The sequence below is a fragment of the Sardina pilchardus genome, chromosome 12 (genome assembly GCF_963854185.1).
Source record: "Sardina pilchardus chromosome 12, fSarPil1.1, whole genome shotgun sequence".
Taxonomy (NCBI): Eukaryota; Metazoa; Chordata; class Actinopteri; order Clupeiformes; family Clupeidae; genus Sardina; species Sardina pilchardus.
In genome coordinates, this window is record NC_085005.1 from 27,441,787 (window position 1) to 27,467,508 (window position 25,722).

Below are 25,722 nucleotides of genomic sequence, written 5' to 3' on the forward strand. Positions count from 1 at the left end.
TTAGCCTACAGCCACAAACCCGTGCTCAGCAATCTTGAGGAGGCCCAGTGATTGTGTGGCACTGCCCCAGATGGGTGTTAGCAAGCTGCATTTTAACAAGACACTTGCAAAAAGTCTGAGAGGTCTAGTTTCCTTTACATGTCTTGTATACTTATTAAACATGACTGAACATTTTGTTAGAGCATAGTGTACCTGAGCAGCCATGAAAGCATTACAAACATTGCTGCGCTTAACAGACGAGTATAACTGAGATTAGTTTGAATTAAATCAAATTTAATTGTCATTGCGCACAGGTACAGAGCCAAAAAAATGCAATTAGTGCTTAACCAGAACTACATTTTTTACAGAACAGCAGGTAACAGTAAGTGCTACCACACAGATAACTTGAATTAAATTCCTTTGGCTCAAGAGCCAGCTGAACCTTAAAGAACACATTAAAAGTAGTAATTCGGGGCGTGTATTATGAACAGTGCAGAATACATAGACTATTACAGCATATTAAAATGTTACAACGTATACGAAAGTGTAGTGGACAAAGTTAAAGCGTATGCAGTGCAAGCATGGACAGTAAATAATATGTAATTGCATACAGTAAATAACCATTGACTGAAAGGCCTAGGAGGTTCAATTTCTGCGCAAGGTAGATGATCTGTATAAAGGATATTCATATGAATGACAGGCTGGAACGTGGGATGAACCAAGCATGCTATCACCTTTAACAGCATGTCTCAAGGGGACATATCATTTGTCTGGACTATAGATTACATAGATGTGGGCTGTGGCCTTTTGGGGCGTTCCCCATGGACGCATGAGGATGAGCAGAGGCAGATCTGTGGTATTCATCTCACAGGAGATGTGGCTGCTGGCTGAGACGGGCTTCATGTTCTGCTCACTGTTTATTAAGCTCACCAGCTTAATAAACAAACTCAAAACTTCACTTGCTTTTTCTCCTCTTAATCTTTTCCCACATTTCCACTCTCTTTTACTTTCAGCCTGGCTACAGTATGTAAGTGAAATATAGCCTACAAATAAAAGAATACAATTGAGTAAATAAAATAACAATTGTTATATCATTTATTGTGATTATGTGAAACACGATCCATACCAAAATGTTAATGAATGAGGTCACATGTGCCCGTAATTACCAGATTGTTTTAGATCTATTCCCATATCCAAACAGCATGACCCATGAAAGACAGCATTAATAATACGCTTTAATTGAGTAGCTAGCCACATTTCGTTTTACTTGCCGTTATGCGACGAAAAGAGATCACTTTAAGGTTTAAGAGACAATGTTGAAAAGAGAAAATGTTTCAACAGCCTATTTTACCCTTATGAAACAAACTTTTGTGCGTTTTCCGTAGCCTACTCTCTCTACAGACATTGCAAAATAATTTTCTCACCAAAAAACTAAATCTTTCATGCTTATTATCTCAATGATAATCAAATTATTATTAGGATACATATTCATGAGTAAACCGGTGATTGGTGGTGATAGGCTGGAATACAAATAGACTAAAAATGCATCGGGGTCATTAACCACGCAATTAAATTATGTGACATTAGGCTACCAAGACAGTGCATTTTCCACACACAATTAAAATAAACATGTTCAATATTTTGTGGTGAACGTCTACATCAGGATACCTGCAAGTTAACACTGAATCGAGTCACAATCCTACAGAAACATTAAAACATACTGTATATATATTTAAATTCTAAATATAATTAAGAATCTACTTCAAATGCCATTCAATATTGTTTTTACAAGGTAGAAGATAATTTGCAGTGCAACAGCGAGAATATCAACTCTACGCAGTTACGTGACGACCCTGTCCAAGGTGCTGAAACGGAATAGACTTCCGTCTGAGGCGCATATGAAGAGAGTTCTTCACATCCTCCTGCTATCTGTGATCAACATACATTGATGAACCCTGTTTTTTACTAATCATTAAAAAAACCCCGACATTTTTATTTAATGAAATGCGTATAGAAATCGGTCAATTTGTATGTTTTAAAGCACTATTGAGACGTTCACCAAAGGTAATATTTAGGCTTCATGCAAACTGTCACATGCTGGTCTAGCTTATTTCAAGATTTTGCATTGTTCTTGTAATAAACATTTTTAACGCTACACAAAAACACCCATAGAGTAGATTAGGCTAACTGATCCAAGCATTTTATGACATGAAGCATTTTATTTATTGTGCGGTTTTAACATTTTATTTTTCAGCATCTGAACGGATGGTCTCTTTTCTGCATCGTATCCCATAATAGGAGATGATAGGTTTGCAGGCTATACTCCCTCAACTTCCCTGCGGCCATTCGTCAAATACTGTCCACAATGAAGTGAACCGTGAAAATGAATTTGTTCATTCACATAAAACATTTCACACACCGTCTGGTTAATATGAGTGCGTTGGAAGCATTAAGAAAGGTTTCTTTAGGAACAATGAAAGCCTTGCATGTCTAGATATTCGGGACACTGTAACTGATGCTTGTCTTTTGATGGACACATTATGTATGGTGTTACTGAAAGAATCTTGTAGAATTAGAATATAAATCTCTAGAGACACAAGGAATATATCTGTTTGATTAAGTTGATATTAGGCTATATAAATTATACCTTGCCGTTGAAACACTACAGATCTTACGGTTGAAATCCTTCACGTGAGAAATAGTGCCAGCGCTTCCAAAATTATTATGAACGCAAAATAATTTGCCCACCATTGCCTATTTTAAAACGATGCATTGTAAATAGCTTATGTGTATTAAGAAGAAATATAAATCAAATATTGTATATGGTTGCAGAAGACTGGTGAATTCCAGATTAGTCTCAGTATAGCTGCAATTACTTTTACCATGCCTGCAGCCAATTACCATGAAAGAGGTAAAACAAAACAGAAGAAAACAAAAAAGCTCCTACCTTTTTAGTGAATACATTTTGGTATTCTTCTCATTTACAAGCTGTGATTTCTCAGAATTCACCGGAGCTTCCATGGTGTCACCCGTGATTGCCCAAATCTACAGTGGAGATATTCTACCCTACAGTCTTCAGAGTTTCGAAGTCAGTGACATAAATAATAAAACACTCTGTTTCATCAGTCGGAATACCCTCCGTTCCATTCCTGCAAAATGTTTTTAAAGAAATTCCTCATCGCTGCGGCTTTAACAGCATGCAGTGAAAAACGAAGGGTGAAAAGAGTAGTCCCGTTGCAGCAAGCGCGAGGCGTAGGCTACCTGTGAAGTGTGAAGTGGTGCAGCTGGCTATGAGAGTTGCCGAGCCCACACGAGCTCGCAAGCTTTTGACGTGACGCACCTCCACGTGCTGCGCTCGACACCAATTCGCAGTGAAACTATTTCCCCATCTCAAATAGAAATAATATTTTCTCTAGGCTAAGTAGGCTAGTCCATGTCTTCTTTTTGGCAATTGCAGTAAAAACTATTCGCTTTAATCGTTGTCTGGGAACCATTCTGCATCAGTTTAATTGATCTAATCAAGCCTGGCAGTGAGAAAACTAACGTCCTTTGCTGCATTTATATTTTGAGAATGATGTAGCTAGATGCTTATGGTTCAGATTCAGAATCAGAAATTGATTTTTTAAAGTGCCAAGTCTGCTCTTTTTTAGTTTGAACAGGCTAGACGCGACTTAATTTAGAGAGGAGAATGTTTGTCGTGAAAGTCGGCTAAATAAACTAGCATACTTCTTCTCACGTAGACTAGGGCTACTGTGTAATCTTAAAGAATAGGCCTATTACTCCTCCTGACTAATGGCTCATAATCGTCTTCAATGAAAGGAGCACTTTTAGAAATCAATAAAATATTTTTCTAAATCTGAATCTGAACCATGACCATAAAGCTGTAGGCTACATCTTACATTGTTCCCAAAATCTAAATGCAGCATAGGCCGTTCGTTTTCTCACCAACATGCTAGATAAGATCAATTAGTAAACTTATGGTCAGTTGCAGAATTAATTCTACCAGATATCCCAGTTAAACAGCAAACTCAGCTGTGCGCCTCAAGCGTGTTCGATGACGTCAAGGTACTTCCGCCTCGTCGGTGTGTGTGTACACGCTGTCTGACATGAAAACATGGCAGTGGCAGTGACAATGAGCCAAGCCGATGAGCAAATGCAACCAAAGGAGGAGGGGGAAGAAGAAGATCGATCGATTTCTAGGTCTGACAGGTAATTTTTTATGTCAAAACTGTTATTTACTGTTATATGCATGGTGGCTAAATGATCGTCCTTTTGTTTAGTTTATGTGATGAGCTTTTTCAAAAGCTGGACCCGTTGCGACTGTAGCTTGTTAGCTTGCTATACGACGGATTAAAGGAGTCGGCTGGACCAAAGATAATCGATCTAAGTTACAGTACTTAGCTCCCGTTTATGTGTAATGTTAGTAGATAGACAACGTGTTCTATAACAATATCAACTCGTCCAACGTTGATGAAAGTGCCTGCGTATGTTGTACAAGCTTGTGGACAGGCTAGTGTGAGTGTAACGTTACGTGGCGTGATAACGCGTGGCCAGTCTCTCAGTAGAAGCATAGCTTTAGGAGTTTGCCGTTGTCAGTAGATGTGACGGGACTGATTTGATTTCTCGTATTACTTTCAGCAATGCCGAGTAAACCAGCCTTTTATGCGTAGATTATTAAAACTCTGGAAAAGGCGAGATTCACTCGAGTCCCGCCATAGCTAGCTAGCTTGCTCGCTTGCTAAAATTCTTCACGGTACTTTAATCTACAATGGCTGCAATTGCCATTGATGGGGATAAGTGTTTTATTTGTATGCATTGACCATTTTGACTGTCACAGAAACAACGTTTAAAGCTGAATAGCAAACGATATCTATCCAATACTTTACTTGCGGTTTACACTGACTAACATCACTCTATAGAAACCAGGAGGCCCTGTGGCCTTTGAGGTGACGACGTTGCAGGCTTTGCAGGCTAGCTGTAGCTGATGGGGCTATCAATATTTCGTCATTCCGTATCCTACTCCCAAGTGATGACGGCCTTACTCAAACGAGTATCCTCTGTTGGCTGAGCCATTGTGTGGTTTCCTGGAAGGGGGTTATGAGAAATCAAACCTTTTCCCTCATCCCGCACTGATATTAATAAAAAAAAATGGTGGGTAGATACTTGTTCATGAGGCGATCCTTAAACACATGGATCCTCTCATCACTGCCCACTGGACAGTCCTCAGTAACCAAACTGCTCAGTTCAAAGTGGGTATACAGTGAGTTGACATGGCATGTCTGATGGCTAAGGGGGAATGTACTATACTTATCATCATAATATGGCATATACGTAAACTTGCATAGGTTCAGAAGCAATGTCTCATACCTCTTGTCATTGATCTCTTATATCCTGCAGCAGTGGTAGTGGAGATGATTCCATGGACGGTCTGTCGAAGCACAGATGCCCCCCGACGCCCTCACTGTCCCCACAGAAGCGAGCCACGAGTCAGAGCAAAACTGAACCACCTCTTCTGCGGACTAACAAGAGGACCATTTACACGGCAGGCCGTCCACCCTGGTACAATGTCACTGGGACCACCTTCAAGGAGGCATTTGTCATTGGTCAGTCCACAAAAGCATGTTTCAGTAATTAGTCCCATCATTCAGTTAAAACCCTTGGAAAAGCGTTATATAAATAAAACTGACTTGCCTGAAATTCAATTCAGTTTAGTTTATGTAGTGCCATAACATAATGTATGCTTCATAGCACTTTACGGAGCCCAGCTTGAACTCAACTTGGAGCTGAGCCATCATTCAGCTTATCACTAAGTTAACATTGCAGGCACAAGAAGAGGAGTGAAGAACCCTAAGATTTGAGTTGATATGGTATGGTAGTACCCTGGAGGTATCAGCAGTTCCCTGCTCAGAGATTTAGTTAGATTTAACATTTAGTCTGTTATTACTTATTACTTCCCTTTTGAAGCAATACACGTAAAGAGTCAAATTATACAATGCAAGGTGTTCTCCAGTCTAGGCATTGTTTCTACCATAGAAGAGAAGGAGAGAGGGACAGACAGGAAAGGGAAATAAGGAGCCTTGAGATCAGACGAGCGAGAGAGCGTCATGCTTGGACGAGTGGCTTGGCTGCGTCGCTGATTGGCAGAGGTGTGTCCACGGCGCTAGCCCCCGCAGTCATTAGTATTCTGTGTGATGCCTCTGCTGTGTCCAGCTGATGGGTTTACAATTTCACACTCTGCTGTTCCTGGGTCGAATGTTCCTTTTAAAAAAACAAAAAGGGCGGAAAAAGACCAGAGAGACTCCTCTGTCTGAGACTGCTGACTTCTTCAGTCTGCAGGAGGCAGGACTATATCCGTTCGAGCGGACAACCAGCTCGAAGAGAGGAGACGGCAGGAAAATCAGTGAGGAATAGGGCAAACGAAAACACAGCGTACCTCACAGGGTTTATAAAAGGGGCTTTAAGGTTACATCACTAGGCAGGGATTTTAGTTTGTGCTTTGATAACATGTCGTCTGTTCAGGCAACTTGTTTGATAAACTTAAATCGCTTTTAACCAGAATTCCCTTATGGATGTGTATGCTTGTGTGGTTTTAAATGCAGCATGTGCCTGTGAATGAGTGTGGTGCTCTGTTGTTGTTGCAGGTCTGTGTGGAGGCAGTGCCTCAGGGAAAACCACTGTGGCCAATAAGATCATTGAAGCACTGGATGTACCCTGGGTAGTCTTGCTGTCCATGGACTCATTCTACAAGGTAAACTCATGATTGCCTACGACAGAAGATAATCACATGCAAATGACTGTGCACAAAATAACATAACAAAACAGGGAGAGATTTATTATGCCAGGTTATAGCAAATTGCAAACATAATAGTTTCCGCTCATAGTACCTGGGCAGGTAGGTGGAACAGAATTTGGAGTGGACGCATGCTAAGCCTCTGGAGTTCTGCACTTATCAGACAACAACTTGGGATTAGGTGCCATTTTACCATGTACCAATGAGTTTCCTAACTGGCAATGCTATGTCCCAGTGTGTGTGTGTGTGTGTGTGTGCTGTGTGTGTGTGTCAAAATCATCATGTGACTTGAGTCTACACCTCTGGCTATAAGCATCACACTGAAGAAAGTGCGTTCTGCCAGGTGTGTGGTTAGGCACTTGATCAAACACAAATCCTTGTCACAAATCGCATTCTCTTATCCATTACATCGTGTTAGTGATGTGGTTGGGCTGTCTTAAAATTAGAACTACGGGCACGATGTGTGGGCAGTGGAGCGGAGCGGAGCCACACAGTGTGCCAGCCAGGGTGCCCCTGGCGCCGTCCTGCACCTCGATTTTGCCTGCCATTAATCCCCATTTCACTATTTAATTGGCGAACCTCGCAGTGATTAGCAGATCAATGGCTCATTCACCCATCATCCATCTGTTTTATTCAACACGTGTTTGTAAGTAAAGTGTTCTTAGCTCGGTTGCTAAGTTGATGTCTTTTTTTTCTGTCCATGCTTTGGGCTAGTGAGCTTCATAAACGCTTATTGTTTTGTTTGTTTGGGCCGTTCACTGCAGGTGTTGTCCAAAGAGGAACAGGAGCTGGCGGCCAGGAACGAGTACAACTTTGACCACCCGGACGCCTTCGACTTTGAGCTGCTCGTGAACGTGCTGAAGAAGCTGAAGAAGGGCAAAAGCGTCAAGGTGCCCGTGTACGACTTCAACAGCCACAGCCGTCGGAAGGAGTGGGTAAGAGCCAGGAGTTTTCTCGTCGGGTTTGGCGGATTGCCAAATTGGATTGGGTGTGGGGGTAATGCAGGTGTTTTTATGTGCCTCTAGTCGTGTTTGAAATAGTCCTCATGTAATTATTTTGATTTGTCCGGTTCTGATGGAATTCCTTAGGCTGGTTGAACCCTGCCTGAACTTCCGGGAAATTTGAATTTCGCCCGGCAGCTCAGGCTGGATACAAATCTATTTTCGCTGTTTACTGCCGGAATCTTTGGCTCCAATCAGAAATGGCCATACTCTAGTCTTGGCACGCCATTGGCCGGTGACGCGCCGAAACCGAAACTTAAGCTATGCGAAGTGCAGTAGAAACAAAGCGCAGCCTCGCCAGACTAATTTTTAAGGATTGAGTTTAGTATGGTGAAAACCATACTAGAGGAATTCCTCCATATGGGTAAGAATGATGTATTGTAGACATGGGGCCCTAATTAATAAGTCAGAGTAAGGTGCAAAGTGGCATGCATGAGTTAAGACTTGACCCACTGGTGTTTGTGCTTAGGATCTTGCTCGTATTAAAATATCAAATTGGCTTTTGTTAGACTTTAGACTTCACACTTTGCCAGCCATTTAAATTAGGGCCCATTATGTATTCAAGGCTGAGTTTCCAACTTCTTGGAACATTTGGGGCAATTTTCTGTTTCCAATGAATTATGAATCGTAATCATTAAGTGGAAAGTAATAAGACATATTGTGGTCCCAGACCTGTGATTGTGACGGGAAAAGGCGGTCAGACGCATGCATGAAAAACGATTCTGTCGTTGCTTTTATGCTATCGCATCTCAATGCAATTTCATGGCTGAGAGGACCAAAGCCGTTTTCTTTTTGAGACTCTAAATTTAAGGTGTTGGCACGGGGATAGTTTCGTTTTTACGATTGTTTTCCAGGTGCAGCGAATGCAATTATCCCTCTCTACTCTACCTGTGAGCCACTATAATCTTAGCCAGTGGCTTCTGTGGTCCCCAGGCAAATGTTTATGGTTGTGGAAGTGCTTCGATTTTAATCACCCCCTGATGATCAAGAAGAGTGACCGGTCATCTGTACCCCATAGCTAGCAGAAACGCAGGGGTCACCTTCACGGCAACCAACTGCAGCCTCTTAGAAGTCGGTTAGAGTTCTAGGAAGCGTGTTAGGTGACGAAATGGGGCGGAATCGACTGGAAGGGACCGGTGTCAGCCGCTCTGATGCAGCCTTTTGTGTGCCCGGCCCCTCGTTTCCGAGGGATCGATTGGAAGATGAACTGCCCATTGACGGTCCTCTTTCCCCCTCTTCTCTGCTTTAATGGCATCGTGACGCCATTAAAGTCACGCTTCCGCAGCACCAGGAAAAGAAACAGGAGCGTGACAGAGAGTGGCCATATATGGCGCATTGTCATCTCGTTGGAGTCGGCCTTCGGCATTCTTACTCGTTTCACCTTACCTATGAAGCTTGGCACCATCGGCTCGGCCCACCACATCTTCTCCCTCAGTCATGACAGTTGCAGTCTAGCAAGGCTCATCTGAAGAATCTCAAGTGTGTGTGTGTGTGTGTGGGGGGGGGGGGGGGGTGTAGGGGTAGGGGGGGGGGGGGGGTAGAGGAAGGAGAATCACATTATCCTGCTGGCAGATAGCCGTGTAGTAGGGTAATTACACTGAGCACATTGCCTCGATTAGCTCTGTAAATCAGAGAGAGAGAGAGACCGAGAGAGAGAGAAAGAGAGAGACACTCTCAGCAGCCAGAAGAGATGGCAAAGATTAAGTCTGGGCTTTGTTGTAAACATGTCCTGGCACGAAGGAGTGTTGGGTGTGGAGACGACTTCTAGGAATTCTATGCCCTCAGAAATTGCTTCCAAGTCGTGCCCCAGTATCCCAGTGTCTCCCTTGGCCTCAGGTTTTGGCAGTAGGTTTGCCTGTAAATGGCAGCCTGGTGCAGACCAGTGTTCCATTGAATTACCCTACTTTGATGTCCTACCATTCTAAATAAATAAACAAACTAATAAAAAATGTTGTTTTATATTTTTTATTATGCACTGGTTTTCTATACTTCATATACTGTCTGTAACTTCAATAACATATTGACGTTTCATCTGCGATTAAAAATAAGAAACTCTTGAATTGATCAGTGATTAGCAGAGTCCCATCATTATCCACTGATATGCAATGATATAATGTAAGGTAGGATAACATGACGACCACTCAAACGTGAAGTTTTTTTTACAATGGTTGGTGACCTTTTTAGAAGGCACTGGCCCATTAGGCCTAGATAGGATGTTTCAGTGTATTTCGACACAACACTGACATTATGCAGGAGGAAAGTCCCGTTCTGATTTTGGTTTATGGGCTGAATTATGTAATGTGCTTAATTTATGTTTTCCAGAAAAATGTGTATGGGGCCAATGTTGTCATATTTGAAGGGATCCTAGCGTTTGCCAACAAGGAGCTGTTGAAGGTAAGAACACGTTCCGTTTGTCTGTCAAACATTGTTATCATTCCCATCATGTTCCCAGAAGGGTGGGGTTGGAATCCAGGATGGAGAACAGGAGATATGCGTGTCACACAGGTGGTGTTGAAAAGAGTTAGGAGTGGGAGAGGATTACCACGGAACCGAAGCAGTGGAGTGTGCAGGTGCAGGTACACAAAAGGGGTGGAAAGAGAAGCCACAGAGAGAATGACAGGGGAGCTACACCAGACGCGTAACTGAAGTCTTCTGTTCGCGACGCGTAAAATCCATTTTAGAAGATGGGTAAATTTTTTTCGAATGTACGCGCCACTGTTGCGTCTGGTATAGCTACTTCCATTGACTACAGTGATAATTAACTGCTGCGTCCGGCTGCAACATACGTGTCGCGAACGGAACGCTTCAGTTATGCGTCTGGTGTAGCTCTGGTGTGAGAGAGAGAAAAGGAGAGGGAGGGAAGGACGGAGCTAGCGCTCGTTTTCAAGGAAGAGACGAGTGAGTGAATGCAGGCGCTAGCGCCCTCCATCGAGTGGCGCCATTGCTGCCCGAGCAGAAGCAACAGCTCTGTGGTTGATTAATGAGCCTGCCAGTCAGCGGAGATGGCAGCAGCTCTGATGAATGGACCCACGTTGCTGCACTGGAGGAACCGGCAGGAAATGATTTGCTCTCGGTCTGATTTGCGTGTCGGCTCCGCAACAACCTATGGTGGTGGAGTGGGAATCACCAGCTCGATTTAATCTGACTGTTCCATTCAGTCATGAGTTCCAGGATATGATTCGACCGCATCATAATTAATGTGATGCTGCTGGAATTTGCTGATATAACTCCTAGTATTTTTTTTTATTATTATTGGCTTTGTAAACATAATCAAAGCACCACACAATCGAAACATGATGCCAATGTAATATTAATATAAATATAGTATGAAATATAATGAAAGGATATTTAGAAAGGATAAGAATAAGAAATCTATTCTTTGCAGTGGGATGAACTGTTTTTGTAATTTGGTTACTCTAGTACTGTAATATTCAGTTGAAAGCAACTTCATTTGTATACAAATAATTTAACTTTTCAACATGGTTGTTATTCTCAATTAAGTCAACCCCTTTCTCCCACTTAATGATATAATTCTTGCTCTTGACAGCCATTGAAAGTAAAATATGAGTGTTGTGGTACTGTGTTACCACCAAGAAAAAAAAAACAAAAAGAGATGATCTTCTCGATTTATCATTATTGGCCCAAGGAATCTCTGGGCTTGTAAATCAGTGAGACACTTAATCATGAGTCAAAAGTCAAGAGTTTTCTTTTTTTGCCTTCTTTGCTTCTGGTCTTAACAAGAGCTTTCCCCCCCGTTCATCCACAGCAATACTCGACTGGCTCTTTTGTGTGCATCGATCGTTCAGAGCCTAAGCGTTTTCAGAGATCCATACAAATTTAAAAAGCGAGTAATTGTACGAGCCTCAGCAAAAGCCGCTCTGTTTAGAAGTGATTCATCACCCAAACCTTTTTTTTTGTTCGGGATGACTTGAGGGACATCTTAAGAATTATGCACAGTGTTTTGTGTTTTCCCTATCTGGCTTGTCTGTCAACAGGAACACCCTACCCCCCCACCCCAGGAACCAGCTCTCCTGGGCCTCTTTACTGCCAAACGTTGCTCACCATTTTCCATAAGTACCTTTTTTGGATACGACCTCCACCAGTGCTGGCTCAGAATATGTACACAAACAGATATTTCACTGCCGGGCCGGCAGCATTCTTATCTCTAACTGGTATGGCAGCTGTAGAATGGAGATGGCTGGTGAGAGGGGGTGTGTTGGGGTCATCCCCGCTTTGAAAACCGTCTAAATGGGGAGATATGTGAGGCTGAGGTGATGGGTGGAAAGGGGCCTAGCGTTACAGCATGATGGACTGCCATGGCCTCTGTACTGGTAGTACTCGGGGCCCTTTTTATGTGAACCCTTTTTTTTCCCCCATGGTGCACAGCACACACTTCATCCTTGGCCCTCTCTCAAGCTGATAGGTGTGCTTGCGCTGCTGTTTGTGTGTGTGCGTGTGTGACTTACATTCTGATTTAGTGAGTTTTGGCTGTCTCGTTGTGTCCTTGATTTACACTTCAGTCTGTGTCGTTGCCATCTATACACCATTTGGGGTTGTTGCATTTTTTTCCCTTATTCAGTGTAACATTGCAGACATCGATTCTTACTTTCTGCTGAGGTGAATGAATTGAACTGTTCCCCTCCCCTGCATGTGTAGTTCTGATCCAACACAGCTGACAATAGATTTAGGCCTAAATGCAGCATACATAGAAACGTGTGGTGTATCTGAAAGCTAAAATCGATGTTAAATTAAGCATTGTGTTTCTCAGAAAAACCCAGAATGATTTTGTGCTGTCTGAATCAATTGAAACGTTGTACTGATTGGCAAACACAGATCATTTGTTGCAGTATTAGCCTCATTGCAAAACAGAACACTGTGGACTGTGAGTGTCTTGTCAAAAATACATTTGATGACCCCCCCCCCCCCCCTCCCCCCCACACACTTCTTTCCCCCCGTGTCTCCCTCAAATAGACGCTAGACATGAAGGTGTTTGTTGACACGGATTCAGACATTCGCCTGGTACGGCGTCTCAAGAGGGACATATCCGAGCGGGGTCGTGACATCACGGGCGTCATCAAGCAATACAATAAGTTTGTGAAGCCGGCGTTTGAGCAATACATCGAGCCCTCTGTTCAGGTGGCAGACATCGTCGTCCCCAGGGGTACGCTAGAGTCGTTTGCTATGTTTTTTTGCACACCTTCCTTAGGACCAATTTTAACACACATATTTCTCTGTGAAAGTCTTAGAAGACAATTATTCTGTGCATTCTATATTCAATGTGTTGCTGTCTATCTCATGCATTTAATCAAGACATGTTGACATTTTGATTAAATGTCTCACTTTAAGTCAAGTCTGTGGATTGAATGGCCAAAGCACTCACAGGATGTATGATGTTGTCTGCCGCAGGGGGCGAGAACTTTGTTGCTCTAGATCTGATCGTGCAGCATGTACACAGTCAGCTGGAAAAGGTACGTCACCCACATTTCTTTCTCTGTCCTTCTTTCTCTGTGGTGTGTTTTTTTTACAATAACATCATCAAGTGTTGATGCCCAAATGTAACCTCCCGGGTATTTGCGTTATGCATGTTTTTTAAAGTTATTTTTATTTTGTTTTTCATGCAACCCATGTCATATCATAGTATGATGTGATATAATATAATAATCAACTCTCAAATTAATACCTTGTGAATTATGGGCAGATGTATTATTATGCTTTTTATGATGATTGGTAGATCATAGCTAATGTCATATATTTCACTGGATCAGTTTAGTTGCGGTGGCAAAAAGTTTGCCTCAATTTGCCCAAGAACTATGCTGGAAATGTCAACATCTCTGCTGTTTATGTCATTGCTACTGAAAAATTTTTGTTTTCTTTAACAACTATGCCAATGAGTGCAAAGATGTTTACATTTAACATCACCTTCGCTGGCTGTGATCGGAATCGTTGATGTATAGGCTCCCCCTAGTGGCCTGTGTTCCTCATCGACAGTACAGTGACACACCGTGCGCACACACACACACACACACACACACGCAGGGTTTACCAGTGGGCTGATGTCTAGTGGAGCCACAAGTTAGCAGATGGTACAAAGCAATGATCATAAGAACAAAAAACTATTACGACCAGAGGCCTATAGAGAGGAGCAGGCAACTGTGTCTCATCCGCGGTGCCTTATACTCCTGGTTCCTGCTCCGGCTGTTCTTCGCTATAGGCTCAGGCTGTCATCAGCACCCCTCTGCGCTGTGGTCGCTGGAACGGCCGCTTCGTTTTATGGCCTTAGCCCTCGTCTGCCATCCATCACAGGGGGGCCTAGCGTTAACGCGACGGGCTGTAGCTCTTAGTTAAAGACAAGATGGAACGTCTCCACCAGGGACCTTCATGAAAAGGACCGGTTCCTGTTGCGTTTAATCACTGTCCGGGCTCACGTAGGAGAAGGGGAATGCAGGGCCTGTGTAAGTGCTGTCTGGATGCGGTTCACCATCTTTAGCTTTTCCATAGTGTGGGCTCTCCTCTCACTCCTCCATAAACCCCCATTTACACATTAATATGTGTGGGCACCAGGCATGCACATTAACAAATGCTCTTCGTCCTTGAGAAAAGCCAGGCATTAAAGATGCTTCCGGAATGAAGTCCCATTCCTTGCTTGACGGTGTGTATCAAGTCATGAATTATCTCTCACGAGAGACAGAGAGAGAGAGAGAGAGAGAAAGGGAGAGAAGGAAAATGGCAAAAGAAAGATAGAAAAAGCCAGAGAATGCAGCGTGAGCGATGCTCCTCTCGGGATCCATCACGCTGGGGGGAGGAGGTGACTGATTACGGCTAATGAAGCGTGGCCCTCTGCCGACGGAGAGGAAGATGTCATAAAGCACCACTGCAGAGCCTCGTGACCACCGGCTCGCGGGCCGCTCGCCGCTTCCAAAGACAGGGTTTCGCCCCCAATGCAGAAACCACGGTAGAATTTATACTCAGTCGTGAGTCCTTCATCATCCCGCGCCATTGTCCGTGGACTCTACTCTGCAAGGGCCAGTGACCTTCCAGGCTTTGTGACTAAATAACAGTTAGCATCGATCAGTGCGACTTTGCCAAAAAGAGCTAGAGAAACACTATGGAAACGGATATTGTGCACTCACTATCGTGCAAAATAAGTTTGAGATTTGTATTAGTATATTTTCATAATATACACCATGTGTCAGTTTGATCAGAGCAGAGTCAATGTGTTGCTGTCTATCCCATGCATTTAATCAAGACATGTTGACATTGTGATTAAGCGTCTGTCTGCGTAAGCCATCCTTACTCCAGAAGACTTTGACAGGATTTGGGAAAGATTCTTGAACGATTGAAGTCTTTTGAGTACTGCTTGAATTAGGGACGTTAGTTAAAAGACTCCAATCTTTGGAGAATCTTTCCCAAAGCTGGTCAAAGTCTTCTGATATGTGGGCAGCATCAGCATCATGGGCAGTATTGTATTTAGAGGGTGTGGTGGAGCAGTAATAATCCCACTACCTAATTATTCCTGATTCCTAAACCCACCATTGGGAGCCTGTGTCGCTTTGGGGCAGCCGTGGCCTACTGGTTAGGGTTTCGGGCTTGTGACCGGAGGGTTGCCGGTTCGATCCCCGACCAGTCCACGGCTGAAGTGCCCTTGAGCAAGGCACCTAACCCCTCACTGCTCCCCGAACGCCGCTGGTTGGGCAGGCAGCTCACTGCTCCGGGTTAATGTGTGATTCACCTCACTGTGTGTTCACTGTGTGCTGTGTGTGTTCAGTTAAATTCGGTTAAATTGGGTTAAATGCAGAGAAACTAATTTCCCTCACGGGATCAAAAACGTATATATTCTATTCTATTCTATTCTTTGAATAAAGGTGTCAGCTAAATACCAATCCACTTTATTTAGCTAACTTAGAGCCACATACTGTAGAAGTTCATGTTGGATAGGTTCATTCTCCCGTTGTCCAGAAGTTTTGCATTGCACTGCATTATCTTTATCATTATCGGGGAGTGGGGAGTGGGGGTGTGTTCTAACTGAATGACTCGTTTGATTAAGACTCGGGTTCACTCTGCACCCCATTTTCATGAGTTCTGTTTTTTATTGTTGTTTTTATTTTCTCTCCCACCCCAACCCCACCCCACCCCTGCGTGTACCCTTCGTAACGAACCGCTTGCTAAATCCCCCCCCCTCCCCTCCCACACTCGACCGAACGCACTCTTAAACATCTCAGCGTGAAAGCACCGTGAGGTATGGCGTCCACCTTTCCTCCCTCGTCATCTCTTCTCCCCCTCTTCCACTTCCCTCTGCCCCTCCTCCATTGCCTTCTTTCTTGCTGCCCTTAAACTTCAGACTCGGGTGCGTTTCCCATCGTTAAGCACTCTGACTACTGCCATCGAATGATAAACAGTGACAATAAATCTGTCCTTTTTTTAATTATTTTTTTTTTTAACCCTTTCACGTAGCTACCACAGTGGTTGTTCAGCAAGGCTAATGGGAAACGTAGTCCTGAGCAGGAGAGACAAAAAGGACACGTGCCCTGTCTGGTCCCCTCGGCTAAGAGAGCTCCCCGTTGGGCGGATGGGGTGGAATAGACGGAGCTCTGTTGCCGAGAGAGCATTTAACGATTATGGCCTCGGCAGCCATGATGAGTTTGTTATCGCCTCGTTACTGAGCGATCAGGACTGAATTTATGATTAACTTCGAAAAGACCTGCCAGGTTGGGCGAGTGGGGGGAGCTACAGTATGGGGGGGAAAGTCTTAGTGGGCCAGAACACGGTGATCCATTTGTCTCTCCTGAAGATACAGTTGTTTGACAGCTGGCGCTAACATGAAGGAGGGGTGGATATGTATTTCAGAGACTGGTGGCTAATCTGAACATCTTCACTTGGTTAACAGGCAGCAGCAGTCATTGCACTCTGCTGCAACTAGGTATATTTATAATCTCCACAGCTGAATTCCTTCACAGATAACCTGGCCAGTTTCCCATTGATGGATTAAGTCTAGTCCTGGACTAAAAGAAAATACTCTTAATCTGGTACTAGGCGTAATCCATATACAGGAAACTGCCTGTAAATCATTTTTTTTTAGTTAATCATGTGATGAAGCTTTAGCTCCAAATTCTGTTGCTCCACCACTGGTCTGAATCAAGCACCCCCTCCTCTCTGAAAGCATCCCTACACCCCAAAATGAGAGGGGGTCTCCCCTTGGCTCTTGGGGTGGGGGGGGGTCCCCCTCTCAGTGCGGCGACAGACTCGGTGCCACAACCCAGTGACTGAGCTCTAATTTGGGACGTTCTTTTTCCCTCTTGTTGTTTCTCTTTTCTCTCTCCCATCCCTCTCTCTCTCTCTCTTTCTCTCGCTCTGCCTACTTTCTGTGTCTGTCTCTTTCTGTCTCCTGTTTTCTGTCTCTTGTCCTCCCCTATGTACGTCAATATGTGTCATCATCTCCAGAGGAAGCAGCGTGGGGATATGTGAGAATCAATTCCTGCATCTTTCTTGTTGTGACCTCCCTTACCTTATTTAACAAAGTTCACCTATGTGTGAAGTTCCTACATTGTTAATCTAATGAGAATGTTTTTAATGTTTTTAATGTTTTTTAGTTACTAACTGTTATTTTTATCCAATTAGGGTGTGGCACATTTTGGTGCCAGATATGTATTGGTGGTCTCACGGGCGTATCTCACACTGAAATACTCCAGGATTTGATTATTGCAGAGAAGAAAATAGCTAACTTTTGAACTCCTATTTGACTGATTTCGACTTGTCCAAGAGGGCTCTATGCCACCAATTAGTTGAACTGTAAAATCAGATTGATAGACGACATGGAAAACCTGTACGATTTATGTTTTCTACAGCACCCATGCCTCACTCCATTTTATTTTGAGCTTTGCCTACAACTCACAAGTCCAGGAGTATATGATTATGGCTGTCTATAATCTCTCTCTCTCTCTCTCTCTCTCTCTCTCTCTCTCTCTCTCTCTCTCTCTCTCTCTCTCTCTCTCTCTCTCTCTCTCTCTCTCTCTCTCTCTCTTTCTCTCCCACTCACTCACTCAGGCACTCTCCACCTCTGATATGTACTCTCTTTTCACTCTCATTTTCTCTTTATTTTTCTCTCTCCTCTTCCTTCCTCAATCTTCCTCTTTTCCTCTCTCCACCCTTCATCTTGACTTTTTGTCTGCTACCTTTCTCTATATCCTTATCCCTGTCCTTCTGTCTCTCTCTCCTTGTTCCTCCCTCTGTATATATAAATATAATATAGACCCCCTGTTTGATGGGTTGTATTTATTGTAGGCCCATGAAACCACCACATGGTATCAAAACTAAAGGGAGTAGTCTAGAGTGTGTTTGAGTGCTGGCATCAACAATGTGTAATGCATGACCAAGACAAAGCATTTCTAATACATTAGTCATTCATATGATTGTGTGTTTTGGAAGGGACATAGACATTCTACATTCAAATAATCTATTTGTTGAAGTTTAGTCACAATTGACTTGTTTGTGCTGCATAAAAACATCACCTATGATGGTTTGACTCTAAACGTGTGGTGGTCTATAACCATAGTGTGGCACATCGCTTTTGTCAGCTCTTGTGGAGTAACACCCTGCAGTGTCTCCTGACTTTGTCACTGACACCCTAACATGTTAAATGCCAAAACGACACCATGATGAAAAGGAAGAGGAGGAGGAAAAGTTAACCCTTTTGGGGGTTCACTCTTCCTCCCTTTGCCCTTATGTTACAAGTTTGCGTTTTGTTGTAAAAAAAAAAAAAAAAAAGGTACATTTCTTGCGTCTCATGACCAACTGACCTCCCTCCCTCCCCTATCGTGTCTGCTGACAGGTCAGCGCTGGCCACAGCACATCAGGGCCAGCCGCTGCCCAAGACCCTCACGGTCCTGGAGAGCACACCACAGGTCCGCGGCATGCACACCATCATCAGGTACAGTCCCCCACGCCTCGGCACACCTCGGCCTTTAGGGAATAGGGTTCTTTTATAGATCAGTGGGCTGGATGGATGTTACAGGAACACTTCACCGTTTTTTCATATTAAACTATGTTATTCCCCTAATTAAGAGGAGTTGATACATACCTCTCACGTTTCAATGCATGCACTCACTGGCTCTGGCGCGCGGCGCAACCGTTTTGAAAAAACGGTGAAGTGTTCCTTTAAAGAAGAACAACTGTGATGCTGGATGCTCATTGTTAACTTACACCATTTACACATACCTCATGCCACACGTGTTCACTAGCTTAACATGTATCAAAGGATGCACCATGTGGAGGATTTTGTGTAGACTAGAGCATAAGAAAAGGAGCATGAGAGATGAATGACCGCTGGTAGGAGTCCGACAGTCTGGCCACTTCCAGCCACTGCCCCCCCTGCAGCGTCCTCATCTGACCCCTCACAGAGGCTGAAAATGATCCCCCACAAAGCTGCCACTCCCTTCCTCCTGCGAAGGTAAATCACCTGTCTGTTCTTTAACACCCCCCCCCCTCCTCTGTCCCCTCGTAGGAATAAGGACACGAACCGCGATGAATTCATTTTCTATTCCAAGCGATTAATGAGGCTGCTGATTGAGAGGGCTCTCTCCTTTCTGCCCCTCAAGGTGAGTCCTGCGGCTCGTCACTCAGCCCACTGACCTCCACTACACTGTAGAGCTACTCCGCTGTACGCTGTACGGTACTGTCAATAGGGAAGCCATGGCTATCTGGAAGATGTCTTTATATTGAGGCTGCGTCAGACTTAATGGGTTTTAGATAGAAGCAATGGGAGGCTGGTCTATTGAAGGGGAAGGGCAGTGATTTAGAATGGCCAGAGATGTAAATGGGATGTTAAAAGTCTGGGATTTAAACAGTGGTTGAAGGTGGTTGAAGCTTATCATGTTGAAGGTTTGTTTTTGTTCATGAGTCAAGGTTTTGCTAACATGTTTTCTCTGTCCCGTGCAGCCTGTTTCCGTGGAGACGCCTCAAGGGGCCATCTATGAGGGCAAGAGGCTCAGTGGGAAACGGGTATGTTGGGTTCTCTGGAAACGTTCTTTGCCAGTGTTGGTAGCACAGCCCCCGTAGTAAGGGTCTGTAGTCAGTTTATTGATGAGAATCCAACTTAATCGTGCACTTTTAAATATGGGCTCTGTGTTTTGGACCAGTAGTAAACAATGTTTTATGATTAGGCATGTGTGTCTTTGGGGTTGTGTGGTTTGGACGGCTAGACGTTAGAAAAGTAAGGAACCACTATATGCAGGTAATGCTGACTGTTTGTGTGTGTGTGTGTGTGTGTGTAGATCAGTGGCGTGTCCATCTTGCGAGCGGGCGAGACCATGGAGCAGGCCCTGATGGCCGTCTGTAAGGACATCCGTCTGGGGAAGATCCTCATCCAGACCAATCACGACACTGGAGAACCAGAGGTATTGCAACACACTGACTTTAGAACACCAAGGAGGAATGGTTTCTGTTGTGTTGATTTCTTCCTTAATCCTCATTGTTGACCCTCTCAACCAGAGGGTGCTGGGGGCCATTTCATGTATGTAGTCCAGTGACAGACCTGGGCAACCTAACCCAGAGGAGGTGATAAACTTCCTAATAGAAGAACCTGAAGTTCATTTATAAAAGCGTTTATAAGTAATGAAATTCCTCCAAGTGCACGAACCTAGGAGTTCTGTCACCCAACAAACATAACACAAAACATAGTCCAACGGCTCTTCTTTTAGGAGGCGTGCCAGTTGCTTTAAAAGGGTGGGTTTTGAACATTCTAACACAAGATTCCATTCCGCAACAATTCAACGTTCTAAAATTCTATGTAGAATTCAATGAACCCAGACATTCTTTAGAATGTTAATTTTCCAACATTCCAAACACACCGGTGTGACGGTACACTCTTAAGGGTTAACATAAATAGTCACTTAGCACGTACTGTAGTTGAAATTCCACCCTGGTCAGCGTGTCTGATTGTAGTTGTCGTGTAGTAGTTGAGCTTGACGTCAGTGCTGTCAAACAAGATGTGTGTACTGTGAACTGTGGCACAGTGTCCATGAGCTCTTCCTCTAGTGTCTTGCTCTTTTGTTAGCTTAGAGCTGATGTACTGTATGAGTGAAGGCTTTACACGTGTCCTTGTGTTGTCGTCCTTGAGAAGGGCGCACGTCTGATTTATCCCACAGCGCCAGCACACATAAACAAACTAGAACACACACGCTGTCTGCTGCCCACTGATCTATGCTGCACCCCACACACCCAATTATGCACTTTCACACACATGTTCACACTCAGTTACACACTCTTTCATGCCCACACACACACACACACACACACACACACACACACACCATAAAACACCTGTCCCATGCATTTTCTTATCTTTGCCATATCAGCCCTTTTTGTCCTCAGTCCAAGCCATTTACCTGTTACCATTTATCTACAGTTACCTGTTGACTATGTTCAGCTGTAATACCAATACTTTGCAACAGTCAAAATCCTGGATATTGTGTGAGAAGATTTTTGATATGCTGTTGCACTAAAGAATTCATTTTAGTTTGTGCAATGTTTTACGTTTAACCATTAACTTTGCTGTCAATGATGCATGTCAGATGCAGAATTTTTTATATTTGTTTGGCCTCTTGAGATGTTTGATTTATATACAAGACTCCTTCAATAGTCAATCAGCACAAAAATAAAACAAGCCATTAACTCAAGCAATTAATTGTCTAACATTAAGTATGGGGATTATTGATGACCCAGTGGCCCAGTAGCAGTAAATAATGGACTTCCGAGATAGTAATGAGGTCACATTGAGAAGCAGAAGCATAACGGGCAATACAGTCAAGCTGTGGTCCAAGTAACTATGAGACCCTATGCAACATTTTCATAGTCATAAAATCGCTTAGAAATCATTGTTTTGCTTGACTGACCACTTTTATCGAAAACCGTAATATTTCCTCCCGCCCCCAGTGTCCCTATCTACGCTAAAGCTGTAGGAGAAGCTCTTCAGAGAAATATGCAAGCATAAAACGAGCGAAAACCGAAACCGAAACCGTAGATGAAATCGCCAATCCTGCATAGTTTCTCTTAAATGGATGATGAGTATGTATGTGTGAAGTGTTATTGTAGCTTTATGGTCATTTCTCTCCCCCTTACAGCTCCACTACCTGCGCCTGCCAAAGGACATCACGGAGGACTACGTGATCCTGATGGACAGCACTGTGTCCACCGGGGCTGCAGCCATGATGGCCGTCAGAGTGCTTCTGGTGAGAGCGCGCTTGAAGTGGATGTTAGGTTACTTTGTTTGTTATTTAGTAGATGTGCTTATCCAGTGTGAGTCTCTAGTGATCTGAGGACAGAAGTTACAGTGGGTGGTAGTTACATCTCACAGACTGGCTACAGGTCTGAAAACTTATGTATGACTTTTGAAAAATGAATGAGAAGAATTCCTTTTGTTTTTTTGTTTGTTTGTTTCTCTCTCTCTACAGGACCATGACGTCCAGGAGGACAAGATCTTCCTGCTGTCCCTTCTCATGGCCGAGATGGGAGTCCACTCGGTGGCCTACGCCTTCCCCAAGGTGCGCATCATCACCACGGCGGTGGACAAGAGGGTCAACGACAAGTTCCACATCATCCCAGGGATTGGTGAGTGGTCACTCCTCTCCCCTTCGTCTGACCTGACTTGCAGCCAAGCATTACACGCCAATGTGTTCCTATTACAGTTGGACATTAGTAGACTTGTCCTGTGGGGCCTGTGTCCCTAATGTGGATTAAGCTTAATCCTTGACTAGAAGAGGACCAATAAAGAGCTCCACTGAAAGCAAGCTTTTAGTCTCTGATTAATGTACAGGTAAATGGCCCTTTTTATTGTTCAAGGTCAATGGAAGTATTACCCCACGTCCTTAACCGATTCAACCAATGCATCTGATTGACACCTAACAGGGTTTTCTGTCACTGAGATTTGATTGATTTGAGTGAAATTGACATGGAGTACGTGTCTTGGGACAGGTAGAACTTGGCTATTGACTTGAATCCCCTTCAATGCTGCCTCATCCGTCCGGTTTGTCCTGTCGGGACCTATTTCCCGATAAGGACCAGCGTTTTATACATTATCCCGCTTATTACACGGCTACTTGCTAAAACGAGAAAAGAAACTTAACACAGTGTGTCTTAAGCAATGACTTGGCTACCGTTTTGTGGTTCCGCTAACAAAATAAATAGTTTGCCACACAGATAGAAGTTGACAGTTTCAGGTGTTGAATGGCAACATCTTACTACCTGAGTTTCACTTTCAATGAAATTCCATTGCAATAAGGGAATGTATTTGTTGCAGATTTATATGAAAGACTAGCCAGGCTAATGAAAGACTTGAATTAGAAGCACAAAACCCATTTTCCTTGATAGCGGTCTGTTTTACTTCGCAACGGTCTGTTGTCGAGAAATATCAGACCTCCGAGCATTGGGAAGGCCCATTCAAGTGACTGGAGCCTTCTACAGCAGGGGTGGCCAACCAGTCTAGCATGAAGAGCCAAAAAAAATCCACAAAAGTCAAAAGAGCCGCACAACAAAAAAGGCGTCCATAGCCTACTACAACAGCACAACATTAGGCCTACAGTTATAGCTCCTTTGTTTTTCATTTAAAGTAAGACACTTGGCAGATGCTCAATGATCATTGATAAATGATCATTGGAAAATGAAAAAAGATCAGACACACATCAAATCCCCCCTCACTGAATGACTTATAGGCATGAGCAATGCTCCAACACCTGATAATGCAATGTCAAGTGTTCAGTTAACTTTTAAAAAGAAAATAAACAAAAAGAAAACGAGTGACTGACGTCTATAGCCATTACCAGCCTACTTGCAAAAGTATGTAGGAAATGTTCAGGTTTGAAGCTTTATGAATCTGTGGCATACCAAGTACCAAACTAATGTGTAGGCTAGAAACATATCACCTCCGCAAATGAGGTTATGTTTTCATCGGGGTTTGTCTGTTTGTTAAGCAAGATGTTAAGCGGACGCGCGAGATGTTAAGCAGGATGCGCGAGGCGGAGTTTTGCGATCTCAGAGTGCTTTTGTTTTGATTACTTTGACATATTAACCAGAGGGGTTATGCTACAAAACGATAAATGGTCCTTTTCAATGGCACGTGTTCCTTCTACTTACGATTAGCTTCAGGGTATTCCTGATTGCAACAGTAGCATTAAACCTGGCTGAAGAATAAACACGTCTGCTTCGTTTTGGCCAATTCCTATCCATATCATGACGGTACAATTATTGTTAACTATTAATAATTACTTTTGGCAATAGGCTACTATCAAATTCTGAAATTATTTTTTATTTACCGGAAATAAAGGCTACGTTTGGGAAAACGTTTAGGTCCGAGGAGAAGTGAGAACATCAGTTGAGCAGCCGTGAGCCGCACGAGAGGAGGCAAAGAGCCGCATGTGGCTCGCAAGCCGCGGGTTGGCCACCGCTGTTCTACAGCATTATGAAGAGCCGTGTAATAAAGTATTTTATTGTGCTGTAAGAAGGTATAGCTACTATAAGTAACTGCTGTATGAATCTGTTTACTAAATAGAGATCAAAATGTTGTGTTTTTGTAGGTAATTTCGGGGACCGTTACTTTGGGACAGACGCCCCTTCGGACTGGTATGAGAGTGACGAGGGCATGGACTGCTGATTGAGGAGGGTGCTGGTGGGGTGGGGGCACACACACTGTGAGCACTTATCTATACTCAGCAATTCCCCTGACCCTTGACCTACATCCCTTCCCCCCCCCCCCCCCCCCCCCCCAAAAAAAAGTAAATGCCCTTATTGCCCCCAAAGCCCGCAACCTGCCCTGCCCTGCCCTCCCCGCCAGTCATTGTGTGCCATGCCAGACTGCTGCTACGCCCACACCGCCAGAGGCCCTCTCTGCCTCTCATCGCAAGGCCAGCGCTGGGAGCCTCTCCCGACTGCCTTCGCCCAATCAGAAACGTTCAACTGGAGCCCATTACTGAAGACAACAGCAGAGGGCTGACTCTGGTCAGAGCAGTTCATGTCGTCTTTTTTTAAAGCGTAAAGTGTCTTTGGGGAGCGTTTGCTCTTAATGACGTGGTGTTCTGTAGAGATCTCCTCCGGTCCTTCAGTAAAGGGTATGGCTGCTAGTAAGGGGTCATAGAATGCTTTGTGCTGTGGCTCGCGTACACGCGCTTTGCAATACTTCATGAGAGGCACGCGGGTGTGAGGTCCATAAGTGCTTGAATTTGGAAGTGAAGAGTAGTTGTTACAGCTTGATTTCTTGTTTCTTTTTTTAGAAAGTAAATTCTCTGTGCACAAGGATAATGTCCTTCTGATTTTGTTGAAGTCTTAAAACTGAAAAGTTGTAAATGATTGAGTAAATGTTGTTGTTTTTTTTTCTATGAAAAGGTCTTAGTGTTGAAAAGGGATAGCCTGTGATTTTAGAGTGAAAGGGAATCAAAATCAGGAAAGAACCTTGTCCAAGGGATAATTTCTCCCTCCTACATATATTGCAGCTGCAACAATTGTCTTTCAGGTATGCAACTCTTCTGGATTCTGTTTTCAGGCATTTTATTCTCGATTGTCTACTTGAATGATGCTTTTTATTTTGTAAATTATTTTGTTGATGTGTATTTAATGTTGTCTGGGCGAACTGTTTCCTTTGGTTTCAAAATACTAATTCACACGTTAGTTCAACTGTCATTTCACACGTTCAAGACTGGGCACAAGGCTCGTTCAAAAAGCTTTGTTGAGTACTGTACGTCTTCATGAAGAGGCCAGATTTGAATAGTATTAGGCAACAGACTAAGCCTATTCTGGCGTAGGCCTCCATATAGAATCTCAGAAGAATGTGCACCCTGTACACGTCCTGTTTTTCAAGGTCTGCTGAAAGGTTAAAGTATTTCCTGCATCTCACCATGAACATACTTCTAATGTGAAACCAAAATGGAGGACCATAGTCAGGAGTTTGAAGCTGCAGAAAGTATCAGGGGT

The 25,722-nt window shown here is 43.7% G+C and overlaps 2 protein-coding genes across 5 annotated transcripts in view; one reads left to right on the top strand and one right to left on the bottom strand.

Annotated features, from left to right (window-relative positions):
* Window positions 1–3,000, bottom strand: part of slc30a2 (solute carrier family 30 member 2) — an 11,317-nt gene extending 8,317 nt beyond the window's left edge. The window contains exon 1 of the mRNA XM_062551034.1: window positions 2,927–3,000. Coding sequence (XP_062407018.1) covers window positions 2,927–3,000 — 74 coding nt within the window. The remainder of the gene's footprint in view (window positions 1–2,926) is intronic.
* Window positions 3,001–4,049: 1,049 nt separating this feature from the next.
* si:ch211-243j20.2 (uridine-cytidine kinase-like 1) lies at window positions 4,050–24,499 on the top strand. 4 transcript variants are annotated; one of them, XM_062550622.1, is made up of 15 exons: window positions 4,050–4,188; window positions 5,377–5,582; window positions 6,621–6,727; window positions 7,534–7,704; window positions 10,093–10,164; window positions 12,742–12,931; window positions 13,177–13,238; window positions 15,990–16,006; window positions 18,596–18,694; window positions 19,268–19,361; window positions 19,702–19,764; window positions 20,037–20,159; window positions 21,885–21,992; window positions 22,215–22,371; window positions 24,333–24,499. In XM_062550622.1, the coding sequence occupies exons 1-15, from the start codon at window positions 4,094–4,096 to the stop codon at window positions 24,407–24,409; spliced, it is 1,641 nt and encodes a 546-aa protein (XP_062406606.1). In that variant the 5' UTR covers window positions 4,050–4,093; the 3' UTR covers window positions 24,410–24,499. The 4 variants fall into 4 exon arrangements, with proteins under 4 accessions (XP_062406606.1, XP_062406605.1, XP_062406607.1 ...); XM_062550621.1 differs by lacking the exon at window positions 15,990–16,006 and adding an exon at window positions 17,209–17,228; XM_062550623.1 differs by lacking the exon at window positions 15,990–16,006 and adding an exon at window positions 17,209–17,228 and having other exon boundaries at window positions 4,050–4,179.
* The last annotated feature ends 1,223 nt before the right edge of the window (window positions 24,500–25,722 follow it).